This window comes from Fundulus heteroclitus, chromosome 18 (assembly GCF_011125445.2).
Source record: "Fundulus heteroclitus isolate FHET01 chromosome 18, MU-UCD_Fhet_4.1, whole genome shotgun sequence".
Taxonomy (NCBI): Eukaryota; Metazoa; Chordata; class Actinopteri; order Cyprinodontiformes; family Fundulidae; genus Fundulus; species Fundulus heteroclitus.
In genome coordinates this window covers 31591688-31614638 of record NC_046378.1, presented here as the reverse complement: position 1 = coordinate 31614638, position 22951 = coordinate 31591688, and the positions used below count along the sequence as shown (strand labels likewise).

At 40.5% G+C, this 22951-nt stretch overlaps 2 protein-coding genes across 3 annotated transcripts in view; one reads left to right on the top strand and one right to left on the bottom strand.

Annotated features, from left to right (window-relative positions):
* nbeab (neurobeachin b) overlaps positions 1 to 22951 on the bottom strand; it is a 321077-nt gene that overhangs the window by 89520 nt on the left and 208606 nt on the right. For both annotated transcript variants that reach the window (XM_036149598.1, XM_036149596.1), the window contains exon 40: positions 20073 to 20209. In XM_036149598.1, coding sequence (XP_036005491.1) covers positions 20073 to 20209 — 137 coding nt within the window. The remainder of the gene's footprint in view (positions 1 to 20072; positions 20210 to 22951) is intronic.
* Positions 17184 to 19587, top strand: LOC105937987 (mab-21-like 1). Its single transcript, XM_012879579.3, has one exon. It carries the CDS (start codon positions 17590 to 17592, stop codon positions 18667 to 18669), a length of 1080 nt encoding a protein of 359 aa, XP_012735033.1. The 5' UTR covers positions 17184 to 17589; the 3' UTR covers positions 18670 to 19587.

Below are 22951 nucleotides of genomic sequence, written 5' to 3'. Positions count from 1 at the left end.
GGTGTGCCCACACACTGTGAAATGAAACTATTACTTGAGTGTTTAAATTTACAAAGCCATGCGGAGAAAAAAATCTGAACTGTGTGACCGAAAGACATGCCCAAATCTGCACTTTTATTTACACTTTAATCCTTTTAAACCCTGCAAAGGTTTAGAATGTATGCCTAAACATCAAAGCTTTTTCCTCATCTGATTCTCACTTAATGTGACAACTGTTGTGATGTGTAGAAATGAAAATATGTAAAAGATTTCCCCAGATTTCCACTTGGTTCCTCTCTGAAGGGCCCGTATCTCAACCTCAATAATGTAGCAGACTCCTAATGCAGGTATTGGAGGAAAACAAGATACAGATTTGCATAATCAGTGTCACTATATATTTGGGTGGTAGCTGGAGTGTGGCAAGATGACACAGCTCGAGTGTTCTAGAAAGACCAGTGGGATAAAGGAGATGAATCTGCATTAAATATACTGACAGTTCACTGCCCCAAATGTCCAGCCAGGTTTGTCAATAACATTCATGTCAGGGATAGTATTTCACGCACATTAGTAAACCCTGCAGCTCTGCCCTCAAAGCTGGCATGGTAGGACAGCTGGGAGGAGCGGCCCTAATATGCAATCACCTTTAAAAGAATAAAGATTTAGTGAATGTAAGAATTTCAAGTCCTAAGATATGCGAGAGAGAGAGAAAAAAATCCAAACAGGGCTTAAACTTGGGTTTCTTGTTGATATAAAGTCTGCCATTAAGCCGTGATTAAAAAAAGAAGAAATTTGAGAGGTGTATGGAAGCAATATGTAATTATAACTATGAAGGCAGTCTACAAAATTACACTTTCTAGGGCATATTCACTTGAAGTGCTGATTATAATACATTGTAAATAATTTCTCATTTCATTGCATATTTATGCACTATATTTGCACTATAAATAAAATGCGTTTTAAAAATGTATAAAACTGCATGCAACTTCTGTATACTGACATGAACAATCAAACTGGAGCTTACATCTGCCCTGATTTCTGTATCTGTAGTAAAGAACATGGAATGAAAAAAAACAGAGTCATCCATTCATACGTTTCTTTAAATTAACAGAAGTGTGAATGGAAACTTTCCATCTTTTTTCACATTATAACCATAATAGTCTGTGTATTCTGTGTTTTTGCTGGAAAGACAAAGTTCTGTATAGTTAGAAAAATAAAAATCTTAAAAGTATGGCATACATTTCTGCTGATTTCTCTTTACTCTGAAACCCTCTAAAAAAAACCTAGGTCAGCCAATTGCCTTCATAAGTCAGTTAATTAAAGGAAAACTAATCTCCAAACTGACTTTTTATAAACTGTATACATGGACGTCATATAGTGCTCTCTACATGTCTGGGTTATTTTGACAATTTACTGCGCATTTGTTGAAATCTATGGAGCTAAAACAGTGACAGCTTGCAGCGAAATTGAAAAGAGATTTGGCACTGTAAAATCAAACACTGAAAAATTAAACGTTAAAAAATCACTTGCAATGACATCGAAAAAGCTATCTGGCATTGAAAAATTAGATATTGAAAAGTCAAACTGTGTTAGAAATTCCGTTTTTGAGGTACTCCTTATGATCTACCTTCTGTCACTGGTTTAGCTCCATGTCACTACAATCATTAGCTATATAAGCCAATGAGGATAATATTAATGAAAATAATGCCCTTTCTTGTGGTTGAGCAGCGGTACTTGACCGGAGCTTTCCATAAGTTCGCTACAAGTAGGTGACGAGTACCGGAAAAAACGGAAGGCCCATGAAGGGGTCTTCAATTTAGCCCCGCCCCCAATGGCAAAACAGTGCCAGCTTGTAGCGACGTCGTAGCTGAAGGAACTCTGCAGTGATACTGTGTGGCATCCTCCTTCGTGTTGAATGGTTATACTACATTTGAAGTTTGAATCAGTATTGGTTTTGGCTCAAAAGATATTGAGACATCACCCAAGAAATGATGATGTCAGTACCTCTTGCAGCTGTGGGGTATAAAAGTGTCTCTATTTTGTAAATGTCTCCAAAGAGAGTTGGGGTTGGAACGGTGAGCTTTGAGGAGAAAGTGTAGTGTAGTGGGTTTTGCCTCAGTTGTGGAGGCTTGCACGTGTTTCCTCAGGACTTAGAAATTAGGTGTCAGTGGTTGTGTGTTATTGGCCTAAGGGATGACTACATTTTATGTGCAATTCCTTTTACAGTTCACTCTAATCTACATATAACCATCTATAACGCTAACACCAATTTACCACTCAGAAACTGGCCCTGTTCTATGTTCAGATGCCTCGAGAAGCTCGGCAGCACCGTTGGCCTCGGGCATCTCTGGAAACAGCAGCTCAAACCTGTATGGCTCAGGGCCGCTGGCCTTCACCACAGAACTTTACTTCCTTCCCTCCCTTTCTTCTGTCTCTGGTGAAGAAGGTGGAGAGAAGGCTCTGGTAAACAGATGCAATAGCTGCTGCTATCACATCTGCTTTGTCAGAAGCCACGATTACATCTTTGAAAGAAGAACAGCAAGAAACGCCTTGTTATTTTTATTTTATTAAATTTTTTTTTTCCAAGCATGATACTGTGATTGGCTAAAACCAAATGTTGGTGGGCGGGCAGTACGCGTTGCTTTGCCCAATCAGCTCAGACAGTCCTGCTGAATGTCCCTCCTTTCTCCAAACAGATTTAACGGGAGCAGGCCCAGCTTGATAATGTGCAGAAGTAAACTGCGCGTGCTACACATTATCAATGTGGTTTGCCATGTTACTGACCTTGCATTATTTTGCCAAGAACTATATACAACAAAAAGTGGTTCAAATGTGTTGCACTTTACACATTTTTTATTTCAAAACATTTTCCAAACTGTGTATCCCATTTTGTTCCACTTCAAATAGTTTATGAGTGTTAGTCTATCACATAAAGTCCCAATAAAAAATACTGCATTGCTGCAGCAATAATGTGAGAAATTTGAAGAAGAAGAAGGGATATGAATACTTACGCAAGGCAAAGTATTTAAACAAGCTCTAGAGCCAATTTACACGATCACCACGGTTTTAATGTAAAATATCATACTACCAAATAGTAAATATAAATTTGGTGGTATTGGAACCCTTCTGTTCCAATACCATATCGATTTCTATTGCAACACAAATATGATTTTTTGGTGCTTTTAAGAGAATGAGATGGAAGAAAAACGAATATACAAGCTGCAGACAATCGTGTCTTGAACTTAAGATGCAAACAGGTTAGATGTTTAAAAAGATGTAGTAATAATAATAATAATAATAATAATAATAATAATAATAATAATAATAATAATAATGAGTTAACTGTCTCTAAACACAAATATAAAAATGTCCTATTTGTGTAATTCCTACTGCAGCACATTTTTATGAAGGCATACAGTACATATGTTAATACATGGATGTTTAATAATAATAATTTTTATTGTCCTTGCAACATACATTCCAGTGAAATTTTCTGCGTTTCACCCATAGCAGTGGGCTACCACCATGCGGCGAACATTCTGGGGCTAAGGGTCTTGTTCAGGGACCCATAGTGGCACCTTGTGTAAGTTGAACTGGGTACTTGCACCCTTCTCAGAGTGTTAGAGCGCGCTGCTCTAACCACTAGGCCACCACTCCCCCAAACATATTTGCAAGAGGGAAAACTGTACATAACAATCAAACAAAAGAACTGACAAACTAATGGCATTGCCAAACATACATGTTAAGTACATCCCCCAGATAAACAGTTTAAAGATGCTGTCATTAAGACGTTTGAGAGATGAAAAGCCATCATTTAGTCTTAAGGTTTGATTTATTTTTTTTCAGAAAGCTTTTCCTAATGGGATACATTCAGGGACTTGTCAGCCTTAAGATGACTGAAATCTTCCTGGCCTGAGAACTAGCTTCCTCTTGCTTCTACTAAAACTGCCAAGCTGATCATTTTAAATCCCATTTTTTTGTCAACGTTGTGTGTGGGAGGAATATGGGTTGAGAGCAACGGTCAGAGAAGGAGAGAAAGAATGAGGCGAGGATGGGGAGGCAGAGAGGAGGAGAGGGCCAGAAAGAGCAAGCGGTTAGACGGGTAAGGCCTGATGAGCAATGAGCGCCTCACTCGTCTTCAATTAATCTTGTCTCTCAACCTTTTGGTTGGACGCCTCCTTTGGAACCAAGGTAATAATGACACCCTCATCCATTATCCTTTTTATCCCCGTTATTCAGAGGGAATTGCCTAATAACATGTTACAGATTTGTCCTCCTTCGTATAATTCTTTGTGTCATTCGCAGTATATCATCAGGAAAACACACAGCGCCCTTTCTGCTGGACGCGGTTTGAGGATTATAGCGGGTGACACCTTCGGGATGCAGCCAGAATCGGAAGCATTTTTTTTTTTTTCCCAGGCATAAAGTGGAATTACCCAGACTTATCTGTCACCGCCAAAAGCACAACAAGCCATTCAGGGCCAAAGGAAAGGTGGAACAGGTTCTTATCGGCTTCTCTGAAGAAGGGGGCTTGTAAATTTATGCTAATGAGAGCCTTTTGTCATCCAGGCTCACCCCTGTAGGCTAAACAGGGTTCGGATGATAATCTGGTTGTTGAGCGCGCTAAAAAAAATTGCACTTTATCCTCATGTAATTATATAGCTAAAATCATTTTATTAATGCTAATACTGTCACCTTAAGGACGCGTCTTAACTGTGTCTGTGCTTCTCACCAGTTCTAGGTGACGTGCATCAGACCTCACATAAGACTGAGGTGGATGCGTTATAAGTGAGTTTCCATATTCTGGTTTATGAGTCCTCTACTGTCTTCCAATAATAATAATAAAAAAAACAAGATGGCAACTGGAGGAAATGACACTCCATCTGCAGAAAAGTTTATGGAGGCGAAAAGTAAAATGAACTGCAGGGGTGTAAGAGCAAGCTTCCCAGTGCTTTTTAGGTCTCTGGTGTAGTCCAGTGGGACTCCAAGCCCTCTTGTGTGGCTGCCAAATCCAGCAGCTTCACACAAGCTGCTTGGCGTGATGTAATTTGACTAATTACACTGGATTAGAGCATATTAATGCAAGCTGTTTTCTCCAGGGTCACTGACCCAACCAGAATGTCCATTGTTGGTTTTTGCAATGCTATTTTAAAAGGATGCAGAGAAAAAATGGTATTCCTGGTAGTGCATATTAAAAGTAATGTATTTTTCAACAGCATAAACTGTATATGACCATCAGCACAACATCTTGTGTTTTGCAATTCTGATTGTCTTTAATCCAGTCAAATGTGGAAGATGACAAAAAAATAAATAATCAGTGAGCAAAACTTGTTAACCCTTTAACTCTAATATGTAAACCAGAAAAATAAATCAATAGCGGTGTAAAGAGATGGTTTGACCCATTGTCTCATCAACATATTGTCTGCAATATTTCTCATAAAATGTGACTTTGGTCACATAAATACTGCCCAGCTACAGTCTGAAGACATGAGTATAAGATATAATTATGAGCCCTATAGCAGAAGGCGAGGGCTTTGATTTTTGAACCCCAGTATCTCTGTTGAGACTCTTCTTATGAAGCAAGAAAGGAACTAGATCTTGAGTTGCCTATTTGTGTTGACAAGACAGATTTATAAAGATCGGTCATTGAGCTTGCTGAAAACATTCAGCACCGAACGTGAGAAGCCCCCACCCCTTCGTAATCTTTTGTTTAACATCATTTGGGGTAATCTGTAAAAAAAAAAAAAAAAAAAAGAAATTGTGAGACACAGGATAAATAAAATAAATCCATCAGCTGCTAATGGCAGTAGAGCTATCATCTGCTTCCTATTGGTGCCGAACTGAAGGTCCAGCCTGAGCTGCTTTTGATCATTGTTAAATCAAAATCTAAACTAGGATAACTCTATACCTAACTGAGATGCATTAAAATAGGTTGGTTTACATTTTATTTGGTTCTTAAAAATGCAAAAAGGCATTCTCACACCCTTTGTCCCCACATCAGAACTCTTAGAATTGGGCAAGCGTAGAGTAGATGAGTCAAATCAAGACTGAATTATTCTACAATGACAGACTTTATGACACACTGTTTGTGATTAGTAAACTCTTTTCTCTTTTTGGGGGGAGAAAAAAAAATGGGGATTTTCAGTTTTCTCTAAAATATTGCTGAAATCTTGTCTTCTTGTGAACCAAAAATTGCGTATTGAGGTGGATCTATGGTTAGACGCCTTAAAATGAGAGAGGTGAAATAAGCCATAGTATGTGTGTTTTAACGCAGGCTCTCTCCCAATTGCACAAAATAAAATTGAATGCCACACAATGGAGAGGCGGATTCAGTGTTTGTATGCATTCCTTTGCCTTGAACACAGTGTAACAATAGTCCTAAACCAGGCGTTATAAAGACAGAATACCAAAGAGGCTTACTGCCTTAGTTTCATGAAACATTTAGGCAAAAGTTCCAAAGGCTAAGGATGATAAAAGAAGGTAAGCCTGGAAAAGGGGCTTCTGGGATCCAGAGCCCTTATTGTACAGAAGTCACATCAAATTAATACTGAGGGCCATTTGCAGCCTTTCTTCTCTTGAGCTTTTCAGAACGGATTAAGCTATGAAAACTCAGATATTACTAAAGCACCTATTAGGCATTATGCTCACCCTTTCTTCTTTTTCTCTTTGAAAGTCATTGAACGTGCTTCACATCACTCGTACCACAACACATGTTGTTTCTATACTTTAAAGAGTGCCAATCTAAGTAATAGGTCCTACAAGATTTATAGTTTTATAAGAATAAAAGAGATCCTTTCTAAGAATGATAACCAATGAATACATTTTTTTTTAGCTATTAAAATATTTTGAATCTGAAAATGAAATGCCAAATTGTTTTATTTTAGAGTGGCGGCTTGTGGACACAATAGGGAAGGTCCTTTATTGCAGTGTTGTTTCCTCTCTCAACGCCTCTTCAAAGAAATGCAAGGGGCACATAAGTCGTAATTATGGTTCTGAACAGGATTCAAGAGTGCCAGAACGATAGCACTTGAGAACCAGGTCGTGTGGAGTTAAATGGCTGTCAGATGCTCAAAGCGGAGCAGCATGTGAACAAACTCACAAAGGCTTCACAGGTCCTCTTCGAGGGCCCTCTTACTCACTTTCCTTCTAACAGCGGGATTAAACATCAGATATAGCCTCGGTGCATGATTTACACGCATTCAGGTTTTGGATGGAGTTACCCTGTTACACAAATGTTTATCTGGGTGGACAAAAACAAAAACAGCCCTCACTAGCCTGATTTGAATGGCTGGGAACAAAGACAAACATTTCTTATTTTTCTAACTGAAAAATAAAAATAAGAAGTTCTGGTGGTTAAAAAAAAAAACAAAAAAAACAACGTCAGTTGTTAAATTAGGGAACGTGTTTTTGGCATGCACAAGGCGTGAAGGAGTCGGAGGACGGAGATCAGGTAATTGGTGGCACCTGAGAAACCAAAATTAGAGTCAGATTAGCCACGACCCTTGCTTGGATATTTACAGGAAAACATTTCTCCTCACCAAACTCTTTCAAATACTCAACAGGGCACAAGACCCTTCAATACACATTGAAGTGCACAACCCTTACATCTGGACCTTTAGGACATTCAACCCTATGATTTTCCCCAGCCGCCCCTTTAAAGAAACCAACCCAGAGCGTGAAGTCCCTATGCATGACCCTTAATAAACTCCTAATTGGATTGAAAGCAAAAGGGGGGGAAAAAAAACAACACTATTCATTCAGCCGAGATTTTCTTTTAACATTCCTCCCAATAGTTTGCCTCCTCAACAATAACATTCAAAATCATGTCAGTGAATGCTTTTTTTTCCTCAAAAAAAAATGCAACCAGATTTTTCAAAGATGGGAGTGTGGGCAAACCCTTTTTTCACCTTTTCATTTAAGGAAAAGGGGCTATTTGATTTTCACAGGGTGCCTGTGACAGGCTGAAACAAAGCCCAGCGCTAACCATTGTAAAGCCTTTCACTGCTGTAATGGTCTTAAAATGGCTACAAGCAGGGTCCTTTTGAGTGGTGACCAGGCAGCCCGGGCTTCTCCTCGTCTTATCCCAGACAAACTTCGCTCCAGGCGGGAACTCTTACATTTCAGAGGACGAGTGAATGAAGGACCGAGTTCGCTCATGGACGGAGTCTAAAAGCATCAATCTTTAGAGGTTCCCAACACATTTACACTAATTATGGAGAATAAATACTTCCATCACACCAACGGTCATCAAGTTAATTATAAAAAACAGCATAATGACGATAATTACAATAATATCTCATTAAGAAAAGGAATAAGAGGCAGGGGAGAATTAATAGCAGACAGGTGTACAACACACCGCAATTACTGAACCTGAAATTAGTTCATTGCCTCAAGGCAAACAGAAAGGGAAGGGAAATGTGTGTGTGCGCGTGTGTGTGTGCATGTGTGTGTTGTGGGGGGCTGGTTTCAGGGCTGTGAGCAGGACTGATAGAGAGAGGCTCACTGACAAAAAAGGAATTGAAATGAGCAAACAAAAATGTCTTAAATGTGTAAATTAGAGAGAAAAATAAGAGGGAAAAGCTGCTTTTCCCTGCAGACTGGTGCCTTAGATGAGAAGGGAGCAGCGAAACGTGATCAAGGGGAGCCGTGGAGCGGTGCGGCAGGCGTCAAGATGAGCACTCAGCCAGCGAGTGGCAGCTTCTCCTTTTCCAGTCAATCATTCATTACAGAGCCAAGTACTGTGGAGGAGTGGCTCCTCTTTTTGACCTATCATATTACTGCCTCTGTAAACTCCTAATCCTCCCTTCGTTAGACGGTGTCAACAGCCAGGCTCTCACCCTGCTGCCGAACTCCCCGCTCAGACACATCCAAAGCCCTGCCAAGACCACAGAACTGACACTAATAAAATCATTTGAAATTTAACAAGGTGGAACGGCACAACTTCATCCGTTTCTGAGGGACTTTCATCCACCTTTTTGGCATATTTTTCGCAATCATTAGGAAAATATTCCGGAAGCTCCCTTCATAATAACTTAACAACTTCTTATTTTTCCTTAGCGCCAGTTTCAGGCCCAGTTCCACGCATACCCCCAGAAAAGTCATGGCATTCACTCTTGAATCTTTCATCGGCCTGGCCTGGGAGGGCTGTTTTATGTGCCTGCGGGCTGTTCAAGAGCAGGAGAAAGCCTGCAGGCAGGAACCTGCGCATCAGCACTTCTCTGCCCATCATGACTCCCCATCTCCTGAAATTCTTTAATAGAGCCCAGCGAGATGACAACCATAATGAGTCCAACAGATGAAAGCCCAGCAGGACAAATCAACATCCAGCTACATCTGCACACAAACACGGCAGAGCAACAGTCTGGGGGCTCACAGTGTGAGAACGTTTTATTTAGGTAGGCAAAAGCTCTGGATTTAGAGTGAAGGAGCCAAGGGGAGCATGTGGCATTGGCAGAACTTCAAAAAGTAGATCTGGAAATGTTTAAAGAATCAACAAGAAACCAGTTAATAAAAGACGGTTGATAATTCCTCACACACGTTAATTGTCAGATAAGGGAGCTGTTTTTTTTGTCTCTTCATGATTTTGTAGCCTTATAGTTACAGCCTTATGAGCAGTCTGCGAGAAAATAACTACCAAACCCATGAGGGGCATATGAAGTTATGCCTCTCATGGGACATTTGACACCCACTTTGAAAAATAATACCTCAGAGCAATTTTTTTTAACCTACTGACCACTCATAGCACTTTATACTACTTTCACCCAACTGCACCCACTAACAGGTACACATCCATACAACAAAACACAGATCAATAGCAACGTGGGGTTAAGAGCGTTGCCTATGGGGCAATGCGATATGTGATGGGGGAATCTGGAATCAAACCAACAACCTTCTGCTTGTAAGACAACTGTTCTACCCAATGAGCCACCGATCAGGGGTCCGAATTAATAATATTTCATAGGGGTCAAACAGGCCAAAAAGGGATCAGAACCAAGATAAATGTAAAGTAGGGAGTAAGATAAAGTCCTCAGCAAGAACATAAAGTTAAACTAAAATATATGTGGGTTTTAGCATTTTCATTCATAATCTATAGAGACTATACAAAGTTAATTTGTAATAGTTTAAAAACAGGCATGGGATGATTTGTTTAAAGGTAAGAAAAGAAAGTAGAAAGGGATAAAGCAATGCATAGGTGCTCAAGTGGAGGAATGAATTGGCGAAAGAGCTAATTGATCTTGAGCCTCTTTTTCATTATCTCTTCTTTGTTCACTGTGAGAGAAAGGTTGGGCACACGACTCAAATGAGCAATATCTATCTGCCAGAGTTTGCTTAAATTTATTTTGGTTTAATTAAGAGTCTTAAGCCGTCATATTTCAGAGGAGTTGAAGCAAGAAGGGAGAAGATGGAAACTCGGGGGGAAAAGAAATTGGGAGAACAAATTGGGCAAGGGGAGAACTGACTTGGAGCGTGACAGATTTTTTTTTTTTTAAATGAACTGAGCTGAACTAAAGGTCTGCAGGGTGGTGCAGTTGTTAGCAATTTTGCCTCGTAGTTAGAAGGGCCTGGGTTTGGCCGGCCCTTGGGGTGTGTACTTGTTTGTGTTGGGATTCTGTGGTTCTCCCACAGTCAAATGCCTTTAGTTTTGTCAGTGGTTGTCTGCCCTGGTTGTTGCCATGTGATGGACTGGTGACTTGTTAAGGGTGTACTTGCAGCTCTCACCCACTAACCTCTGGCGTTAGACAACAAACCTCTACCACAACTCCGCAGGAATTAAGAACAATAAATACATGGACTCATAAACCATAAGACGGAACAAAGGAAAAATAATAAATAGGTCTAAGCAATGTTTGTAAAATCAAATGGCAGCTCTAAAAATGGTTCTGAGTTTTTACATAGTCACGACAAAACTTTTGAAATGAACTGAAATCTATTGGATTTGTCAATTTACTTCATATCTTAATGATTTACAGCACTTGCTTATGACATCAGAGCTGATCCCAAAGTATCTTACCTTATTGTTAACATATATGTAAATTTATGTGATTAGGTTTGTCACACGTACCACATAACACAGTCTGAAGGATGATGATTACCGTATAAAATAAGCAATTGGCATCATACCCCCGGGTGTCCCACTTTTTAGGTGACAATGACGGAAATGAGGTGGGCTAGATACGATTGTGACACGTTCTCCGTCTGCGCGCCACAATGTACATCTCTGCTGGTAACGGGCGGATATTCAGCACAGCTCACCACGAGCAGAACTAATGAAAGTAGACAAAATGTCTCTGCTGCCATCTTTGTCTCGCATCCGCTCAGGGTGAGCCTTCCTCTTCCCCTCCTCTCCTTTCCACCTCCCCTCTTTCCCCCCCTCCGCTTTTGAGGGGAGGGTGACAGCAGCATAAAATGGTGGCAAGCAAATGTGGCTTCCATGTGACAGCAGTGGTGGGGGAAGACGGGCCAGACTGTGGCCAACGCAATCAGCTGGGTATGGCTGTTGCTTTGAAAAAAAGTTGGATGATCGCCACGGGAAGGCCAGGTCAAGGCTTATGAGACACTGGTAGCTACAAACAAAAACAGATCACTATCAAATGGAAAACAAGCTAACCAAATCCTTAGAAAAAAATATATATAGTAAAATATAGTAAACACTGCCTTTATGGAGACTTATTGATACCTCTTGGTTGTTATTTTAAAATGGTAGGGTGTAGGTTTTTAAATACAAGACACCTCTTGGTACTAATCAGGATAATCCTTGGTAGAAATAGCCACTTAGGACTTCGAACATTAGGATAACAGAAACTTACGTATCAAAAAAAGGTTGAAATATTCTAAATATCCTTTCAACGTTCCAAGGCTAGAAAAAAAAAAAGCACAGCTCCTTTCATCCAACAATTAAGGGTGAAGCCACTGAGGGCGTTATTAGTTAACCCTAAGCGCAGACGATGATGAAGCAGGGGCGTAAATCACAGAGTGAAACAAGACAGACTCCAGCGATTCATTAATGGAAATGATCTGTCAATATGCTGGAGTCAATTCACACGTGTCAGCTGGGCTCGGCTCACAATGGGCCAGCCAACTTATGAACTCCCCTCACCACTCCAGCGAGTCCATAAAACAACTGGCAGCGCCGTTGGGGAGCACCCGGAGACACCACCCCATTGCAAAGACCACCAGATGACACAGATGGGGCAAAACCAAACAAAGACGAGGCTCCCTTTGTACGGAGAGGGACCCCTTTCAAAAGCCATTCATGCAACAAATTGGGGAAAGCTGGCCATGAAGCACTGCCGGTTTGCTCTTTTATTAGCATGAACCCTACGTCACAGTAAGTGAAATCAGATTTATGGCCTTTGTCGCAAAGCAGTTTAATGAAAAAAAAGAAGTTAATAACAGCAGTTTCGTTCTGTTCCAATATGTGCTTGTTTTCTGAAAAGGCCCTATGTACGTTTAAAAAAAAATAAAGTTTCAGTTTAACAACGAGCGTGTGCAGAACTACAGAATAAAAAATAAATAAATCCAGATTATTGCGGCTCTTATTAGACAAGTATTTGATGGACTGTTTGGCTAAATGTGATGCTGCTTTTCTCTTCAGCTCATCGATAAGGGGGTTTAAAATGACGTAACCCAAAATATTTTTGTGTTCATCTGACATCTGACATTTAAAGAAACAGTGACTTCTTACAGGCCTAAATGCTGATGAGATTCCGTAGAGGCATTGCTGAGGGACTGTAGCTTTAAAAAGCACCAGACTCTTTTATTTTCAAAGGTATCTCTCCAGTTATGGAGGTTTACTTCCATGTAGGTCAACAAAAAATGTGCACACAGGCTTTTGCTTGTTAAGCCTCTTGCATGTTCTTTTCTTCTTCAGTCTCAGCTGCACTCTTGCACTGCTGCGGCAATCTGCATAGAGAGACATTTGTCATCATTAGCCCCGCTCTGACAGTTGGCACCCTGCACCTCAGATCTCCAAGACTGGCAATTATGAACCCTTCATCCCTTATTTAGGCAGCATCACCTAGTTTTGCAGCAGGTTTTACCAACAACAATTTATTACTGAGCAGGGACAAACTAACCATAAACCCAAAACCTTTTCACTCACTTCCTCAATAAACTCCCGTTTCCAGATCAAATCCCATGTAGGTGCGAACTGTGTTCAATCGACCTGAGACTTGAAATTATTTATCAGGAACAAGTGCTGTAGAGAGGTCTGTATTATGAGCATCAAGGGGTCAGTGGGCAGATGATTACGGCGCCCACTTTTACATCGCAGGCATTTTGAAAATATCAAGATTAATGGCAACTTGGCAATCGCTCAATGGTTGCTTGCAGCATTTAACATGGTGCAAACATCCAAAAGACTGCAAACTATACAGTTAAACAAAAACATAAAAAGGAAAGCAAATAGATTGCAAAAGTTATAACAAAAGCATATATATATATATATATATATATATATATATATATATATATATATATATATATATATATATATATCCCGGGAATAAATCCCACATTTTGCACAGCAGGTGAAACAAATAGGAGGCGATGCCAAATGTTGTGCTAATAGAAAAGGTAAAAGGCACCAAAGGTGTCAGCAACCCACAACTCAATGATTTTCTTTTACCTACATGTGCAGAAGACACTGGTTTAAGTGGCAAGTTAGGATTTTTATTTTCTTTTTTGTGATACATCCAAATATTTCCTGGATTGTTACTTTGATAATTGTACTATTGGTAAATTCATGCAAATACATGCGTGTAATCTATCACCGAGCTGACAACTCTAACATATTGCATAGGGGAGGGGGTGAATGGCCATATGAAAATTAGACAATCAATTCATTTTTAAATGTATTTCTTGGAACTATTCCTCCTTTCATTTTTCAAATGAAAAACTAAATCTATATTTTTTTGGTTTTCTGTAGAACACACGCGTTTTTAGAAGAGCGAAAACCTCAGAAAACCTCCAGCTATTTGGTGTCAGGAAACTGGCTTGCTGACTTACCCAGATGAGTTTGCAAATGCAAAACAGCGGAGAAGGAAATAAATAAATGGACACAACCTAAAGGGGGTCCCCATCCAGGCTCCAGGCCCAATAATTAACTGGCACCCCTACAGAGATATCGTATTGCGTGGAATAATAGTGCTCTATTAATAAAATTCTCACTGACAATATCATAAACACAATTACAGAAAATTGTGACAAAGGAAGAAATCCCGTGAGTATATTGTTATTATATTATCATTACTTTCACAGTTTGAGTCTTAGTAGTGTCACATTTCTAAATTGTCTACTGTTTAAATTTGATTTATACAGAAACATGTCATTTTTTAAATCCATTTGGACTAAGCTGCATATTAACTCTGTGGCTAGCTGGTAAATGTTCTTTGTAAGTGGCTTGAGCGAACCACAGAAAGTTAATGGAAAAAGCTTAAGATGGACATTATGTGTTCTTCTGTAATAGGATTATCAAAATTATGAAAGCTCATCAGTAATTGATAAAAAAAAAAAAGATTTCTGAGCAGATGACTCGATCCAGAAAAATAATTAGTAGAAATCTCTTGCAGCAGAGCATAACTGACAGCAGAAAATTAAAGATATCTTCCATATATTCAAGTTGGATCCGTTTTGTCTAATTAACATGGTTAAATCCAGAGAGACAGAGGGCTGTATTGGTAAAATTCACCAGTTATACACCCATCAGCATCGATGGATACATAATTCACTTGTGAAATATTGTTATTGTTGTTCATAACCTTGGTGGCAGAACATGCAACATTAAAGTAAGGGACCATCATCAAAAGGCATTTGCACTTTAAGACAAACTCAACTTTTGCATGACCATGTTAAAAGTCTTACTAGAGAACAGGGAGAGAAAAGAAAAGAGGAAAAAAACTGAATAAGTGTAGAGAAAAACTCTGAAAACAAAGACAAAGAGGCCTTCAAAACAACATCACATGGCCATGCCAAACTAGAGGAAGCAGGAGTCATTGCACTGATTTACACAATCAAGTGTGCATTTTGCTGGTTCAGAAGTATGCGTGTGCTGAAATCACAACCCCATTTATCAAACTCAAGAGCCCCCAAAAAAGCCTGGAAGGACAGTACACAGAGCAACCGAGACTGCAGTGCTGTAATGGTATGAGTAAGAAGACATGAATGTCCGGGGCCAGACTTGACAACTGGAGTCATGGGACTGTGGAGCAGGTTGAGTTGCACTGGGAACCGTCGAGCCACATGGTTCAGATTAAGAGGCGATAATCTCAATGAACCCCCCCCCCCCCCCCCCCGCCTCCTTCCTTCCATCACGCATATGGATGGTCAAAGGCTGAGGTACAAATTCAAGAGGTGCAACTTGATTCTGAGGTTTCGGACTTAGAGCATGATAGTCTGGGAAGTGAGGCCAGTCTGGTTTCAATAAATGCCAAGTACCTGCTGAGCTACAGACAGAGGAACAGACTATTAAAGCCAGAGAGGGGAACAGGACTTTAGCTACCTCACAATGCATGGAAACCTTCCCTCTGTGTCTTAAAGAAGCGGTGTCCATATGTCAGTAAGACTCGAAATGTATGACTGTGAAATTTAATTTGTTCTAAATGCGATGCAGTCGAAGAAAGGAAATGCATTATCACATTACAAAATAAACTCTAACCTCTAGCATATCACACAATTAGATTTCATACCTCAAATCTGTAATTTCTGCCTGGTAACAGTGCAAAATTACCACTGCACTTGCCAAACAGCTACTAGCACTGTGCTCATGACAGGCTGTGATGATAATGGGAGTCACCTATCTATCAAGGTCCTTCCTCACACACCACGCCTCTCCTCGCCCGCATCCGTGTGGTGAGAGCAGGGGCTGAGCAGCAGCGGATTGCCCTCATAATGTCTGTTTGTATGCAGCTCTGCCGAGGGCAGAGATGGGTGTAAATGCCTTTGTGTTGCTTATCTGATCTATGCAGCAGCAGCATCTTTTTGAAGTCCTCTTCAAAGCGTGAACAGTAGACTGTGGGATGGTGTGTCAGTGCACTGATGAGAGCCAGGAAAGGCATCTCTCCAATTTAGTGTAAATGCAGATACATGGACTTCATGGTAAATCGCTGATTTTATTTATTTATTTATTTTCGTTAGAACAGAATCACCATGGTATATTAAATTTGATGCAACATGTTATAATTACAGTTGAATGTTATTATTTTACCTAATTTATTGTTTCACAAGTATATATATATATATATATATATATATATATATATATATATATATATATATATATATATATATATATATATATATATATTAACTATTATTAAATCAATGTGATGTGACAAAAAATATTTATATAACAGCCTTGTTCACTTTTTACCTTTTTAGTACAATAAATTCAACTTTGTGAAACATACTGTTGCATTTTAACACGGACTGTCATGAGGAGACGCTTGTAAATGGACCCAACACAAAAAAAGAAACATCTTATTTCATGAAAGCACCCTTTAATATAAAACGTGTTTTAAAAAGGTTCATAAAAATATAAATGAACAAAGATCCCCAAAGGCAGCCAATAATTCAGTGCCTAAATGCACTGGTTGATCCTTCAGGAGGGTGGGGGAAAACGTTTGATAATTTACTAAACCATGGAGGACAAATAAATATAAATGACAATAACGGTGCCTTTTCTGTTAGATGTCTTTGGAAATATTTTTTTTTTAATTTAAATACATACTTAACGTTATTATTTATGTCAAACCATCCAAAAATAATCTCTGACAATTTATTTTATCCCATTCCTCCAATAACAAAATTACACTTCGTACACGAACGGAAATGGTTATATTCTTAAAAATGGCAATTTTCATTTCAACCGGACTGAATAACTCCCAAAACAACCCAAACACGCCTACTGTTATTTTTCAAATAACGCTGGCTGAAAAAACAACACCTAATGTCCAGATGATGAGTAAAAAAAGAAAAAAAAATCACACAGCAGATAAATCCAAACGCCTAGGTGTAGGCTACTACCGCTCCCCGATTTAAAATCAGTAACTGCACCTTTTTTTTTTTACTCGTATATAGGCTAACAGTCAGGGATGAATTTGTTTCCCATAAACTGCGGTGACGCATTGGAAAGCGATTGGACACCCTGCTCTCAACTCCTCCCTTATAATAAAGAGTGTGTGTGCGTGTGTGTGCGCGTCCCTGTTGTAAAACACAGCAACGCCAGCCGTCTGCGTCGAGAGGGCACACTGCACTCAGCGCGCAATTACGCGGACTCCTAACTGGCACGGCGGCCAGACAGCAACAAAAACAAAAAAAACAAACGAGAGATTTTTCCCGCTATTAAACGAAGTGCAAATGGACTTTAAATCGCGCCGTTCGGATCATTTTCACAACTTGTTTTGAGCACTTCAATGCAGTTTGCTGCACAACAGCTGTGCCTGTTGTGATTGCTCCGCATGTGCTCTGAGCACATCGCCGTTTAAATAAACTGATTTTTTTTTCTATTTAGATAGCTTTCCTTCTTCTCTAAAATTGGCTCCCGTACAAACAGCCGCGTTGGATCCCTCGGCTTACTGCGAGACTCCGGTCTATAACCCGGATCTCTGCCCTAATATGATAGCCGCCCAGGCCAAGTTGGTGTATCACCTCAACAAATACTACAACGAGAAATGTCAGTCTCGGAAGGCGGCCATCTCCAAGACCATCCGGGAGGTGTGCAAGGTGGTGTCGGACGTGCTGAAGGAGGTGGAGGTGCAGGAGCCGCGCTTCATCAGCTCGCTCAGCGAGATGGATAACCGCTTCGAGGGACTGGAGGTCATCTCTCCCACCGAGTTCGAGGTCGTCCTGTATCTAAACCAGATGGGAGTATTCAACTTCGTGGACGACGGCTCTCTGCCGGGCTGCGCCGTCCTCAAGCTCAGCGACGGCCGCAAGAGGAGCATGTCTCTGTGGGTCGAGTTCATCACCGCCTCCGGCTACCTCTCCGCGCGCAAGATCCGATCGAGATTCCAGACGCTGGTGGCGCAGGCCGTGGATAAATGCAGCTACAGAGACGTGGTGAAAATGGTGGCCGACACGAGCGAGGTGAAGCTGCGCATCAGAGACAGGTACGTCGTGCAAATCACGCCCGCTTTCAAGTGCACGGGCATCTGGCCGCGGAGCGCCGCGCACTGGCCCCTGCCGCACATACCCTGGCCGGGGCCCAACCGGGTTGCAGAAGTCAAGGCGGAGGGTTTCAATCTGTTATCCAAAGAGTGCTACTCCCTGAACGGCAAGCAGAGCTCGGCGGAGAGCGACGCCTGGGTGTTGCAGTTCGCCGAGGCGGAGAACCGGCTCCTGCTGGGCGGGTGCAGGAAGAAATGCCTGTCGGTCCTCAAAGCGTTGCGGGACCGCCACCTGGAGCTGCCGGGACAGCCCCTGAACAACTACCACATGAAAACTTTGGTTTCCTACGAGTGTGAGAAACATCCCCGGGAGTCGGACTGGGACGAGAACTGCCTGGGCGACCGCCTGAACGGGATACTATTGCAGCTTATTTCGTGTTTGCAGTGCCGGAGGTGCCCGCATTATTTTCTGCCCAATTTAGACCTGTTCCAAGGAAAGCCGCACTCCGCTCTGGAGAACGCAGCCAAACAGACTTGGCGACTGGCAAGAGAAATACTGACCAACCCCAAAAGCTTGGAGAAACTCTGAGGTAACACTAAAGCAAAAACAAACAAAAAAAAATATGTTGATTTACTTACTTTAAAAAAAAATGTTAAAGAGGTCTAAAGAGCTCATAAACGGACAGAGAAAATTTGCCAAACAGTTGTTGTGAAACGTGACTGTCCTCTGTTGTTGAAATGTTTTGGCCTAGCCTGTTTCAGTACTGTCCTTCTTTTCTAACGGTATCATTTGTAATTATTCCAATTCCTCTTTGGAGGCAAGTTTAAATTATTGTCAACAGGTAACACGGAAGGCCACATGAGGTTTTTTTTTCTTCTCCTTTTTTTCCGCACCACACTGCTGACAATATCCAAGATTTCCTTAAATGCTTTAGAATAAAGCCCCCTAACAAACTGAATAACTAAAAAACACACACACACACACATCTGTACATTTTATTATACTGTAAATACATTCATAGATTGTGAATCAAGTGGTCTGAAATTGTGAATGTTGTTCTGTGACAATAGGATCCACCTGTTTAAATCTGAACTTTTTTTCCTTTATCTGCTAGAATTTTTTTTCAATTATTATTTATTCTTGCATCCGTGGTAGTCTGACTCACCTGTTTCAGTGAACAATTTCTATTTTTTTTTTAAAAAGAGTTTACATTTTGATGGTAAACGACATTTGTTACATCTAAAACATTCCATCAGTTTACTTGAATGATTATTTAAAAGTACTCGAGTTGTTTTTCCTTCATCATTCTTATAGGCCAACGTGTTTAAAAAAAAGAGAAAAAAGAGAAAAGGACAGCCTATATATAGTATATACATATATATTACAGTTTAATTAAAAAAATGCACTTGAAATACACTGGATTATAACATCTGTGATTTGTTTTTTTATTATTATTTCTGTCTTTGATCTAATTTAAAGAGTTAATAAAACGAGCTGTTTTATATACTTTGTGTCACCCCCCTTTTTTAAAAAAATGCCAATTGAGCGGTAGAGCAGAAGGCCTCATCCAAAACACGCATAAATACGTCTAATGTTAACAAATAATTCTTTTAAATATATTAAAACAATAAAAATGAAATAAAAACGGTCACATCTGCAAAGCCGCGCAGATTTGTTTTAAAATGCAAACGCTCCAAATAACGAACCACAACAGCTTCAAATGCATAAGAAGGCTCCTGCAGGATAAACACGTGGTTTAAATGCAAAGCTAAAAAGCGCATGCATATAGAGATGAAACATGATTCCGAAAGATAAAAAATAAAATAAATAAATAAACACACACACACACTTGGATTTCTCTCTGCAGAAAGTAGGCTACCAATAGCAAAAGGGGGAAAAAGCGAACGACTTATGCCTGTGCAGCAGTTCCATCAGGAGCAAACGGCACACACGCAGGGAAGCAGCGCGCCCGCTCCTCACAGGTTACTTACCTTCGGGTCGACCCTTTTGAAGGCAGGGTCATCCTCGTCCACCTCGAAGTAGATCTCAGAGGTGGTGATGGATAGAGTTCCGCGGGCGACCAGGACAGGGGCGACGAGCTGGGCCGAGCTGCTCAGGACCACCGGGCCTGAGGAGGGTCAAAGAGGATGGACACATGCTGTATGACCAGGATCATTTTTTATTTATTTATTTAATTCAATGAAGAAGCAATTTAATTCCACGAGAGAATGCTGTGACCGATTCAGTCCTGTCAGCGACCTGTATTTTGCCATTATTCTGATATATATATATATATATATATATATATATATATATATATATATATATATATATATATATATATATATATATATATATATATATATATGGCGGGATTTGCGCTAAATTGCTTCCTTGTGCGGCAGAGGTGCAAATGGGTGTTTAAAAAAAAACCAAAATTATTTTCAAAGTGAAGCTAAAATCGTTCTTTTTAGGAATGATTAAAACGTCGAACGCTCTTCTAAAGACAATAAAAAAAACGAATCTGCTGTTTTGTTTCGTCGTTCACTGCCGTGTGTTTGCATTGAGAGTCTAAAATAGGCGTTTATGATTAAGACGGTATAGTTATCAGAGTTTTTTTCAGACAGTTAGGCAAAATTAACGGCGCTAGGCTGCTATGGGGTCTCATAGGTTTGCAAATTGAATGCCCATCAGGGCGGATCCTGGACGTGGTGGGCCTGATAGTGATCGCCTTTTATTTGATCCCAGTCCCCCATCTTCCTCTTCAGCCGCGTCCTCCGCATGTTGTCAGATCAGTGTCGCTGCGGAGCGCCGTTACAGTGATTTGTCTGCTCTCGGCCCAAAGCGCTCGAAGATCGGGATATTTATCGATCCCTTAAACTCCAAAGAGCCACTTTAATGTCTCGTCAATCTTAATCTGCGTTCCTCAGCCAATTATGGGCGATAGTGTTACAGGAATACAAGTGGACTTCGGCTGGAGCTCCCAGAGCGTCCCTTCATCGCTCTTGCAGGCTGCACGGTTAAACCATCCTCCCCTGGATGCGTGTATAGTTTTTCCTTCTCAACATCGCTCGGCTCCATTAACGTTGATACTATCTGCTGATGCTGTCAGAGCAAATAATAGGCTACACAGTACGTCACGTAGGTAGCCAATTCAACCTCTTTTAACTGCGTTTGCAGGATTATTTACATAGGATTAAGGATAATTATAGCCCTCGGTGTAATTACACATATCCATTTTTTTCCTGACTTTATTTTAATTATTTTATTTATTTATTTTTATTTTTTTTTTTTGCTTGGCTTAACAACAATAGAAGTAGAGGTCTTCAATGTCACCCCAGTCCCCAAAGTATGATGAAAAAAGAAATAACACTTCTGGGTAAAGCTGTGTAATCTGTCCCAAAAGAGCTACAACAAGAGAAACACACTGCAGAGCAGCCCGAAGCATTAAGTATCTATTGCTCATCGGCAGAAGAGGATTATGCAGTAATCCCCTCAGGGATCCGTCCATAATTAGGCTATAACATTAAATGTTTACATAAGAATAATAAAATTAAGGGCAAGTTACACAGGATGAAGGATCTGTAAAGGACAAAGCCCTCAATACCACAATGTTGGAGCGATTTTTTATTTTTTTTAATCAAAAAACATGCCTCAAACAAAATTAAGGAAGTCTAATTCTAGGGCGGTGGACATTTGGGAGAAGTGCTCAGAGAATGGCTTTATTTCTACTTACAATCTATGGAAAACACTGCCATGTTTAAATATTGTTTATATGTAAGCAAGGTGTGTTACCTGGAAAGATAAGTACTAGTTATTTATGTTAAAAGACTTGCAGAAAGCCAATTTGCAGATGACAAGCAAAACCTTTTTTGTCTTTCCTTTACATATACAGAGCTGACCCATTTAGAGACGTGGGGTTAATTTTACTGTTTCATAAACATGTCACCACTCGAGTGATCTTTATTTCGAATGGGATCTTAAACCAGATACTAAAAAGGGCTAAATTAAAGCAAAAATAAAATGGTTGTGGTGGCTAAGCCACACTCGGTGGTCTGCTAACAAGCTTCCGGTATGCTGGCAGAACAGTCGAATCTGCAGATTCCTCCTTGATGCATCAGAAATGCTCCGACCGGATACTCTCCTCGCTCTCACACACGCATGTCTGTTTTAGCCCGCTCGGGATAAATATGTGCATACAAAAGAAATTCGTTTAATGCCAGCTTGAGCACAGACAGCATTTTCAGTGTTTGCGGGGGAGAAAAAAACTAATCATAGCCTGAGTAACCACAACTGCCTGAGCTCATGAGTGCAGGCGCCGCCCCTTTGGCAGCAGCAGCAGCAGCAGCAGGCACTGACCCAGCGCCTGGCAGGAGGAGGACTGTTGTTGACAAGGATCTAGTCCCAGATCTCTCATTAAGGCTGTTCATGCCTGGGATTATACGCAGGACAAACTCAGATCGTTCATCTGAAACATATAATACGACTGTTACAGCATACTGAAGCCACCCCCCCCCCCTTTTGACAAAAACGAGAACTCGACATGTACTTAACATCCAAAAAGAAATCCCATCTTATTCCTAAAAGTTTGTTTTCGTAACACATATTACTATATAATATGTGTTTATAACTGCTCAGCAGTTCTGCTTTTACAGGGTCATGTGCAGTTTCCCCAGGAGAAAACCTCGTCTTTGTGTGCTAGGCTCTGCTATGTGCTTCAGATTGGCCAATGAAGGGTTCATCTGACAGACATGGAGCGTTTGGCTGCCTGCTGGCCCTGGGTCAGAAAGGAGGGGTTAGTCTCATCTGTGAGATCTTAAAGGGATTTCACTGCTCAGAAGCGCCCTGCTTCGGTTTAAGCTCCACACGC

What these genes read in the sequence shown, in the direction of transcription:
- LOC105937987 (XM_012879579.3), top strand. Translation starts at nt 17,590, where the DNA reads ATGATAGCCGCCCAGGCCAAGTTGGTGTATCACCTCAACAAATACTAC.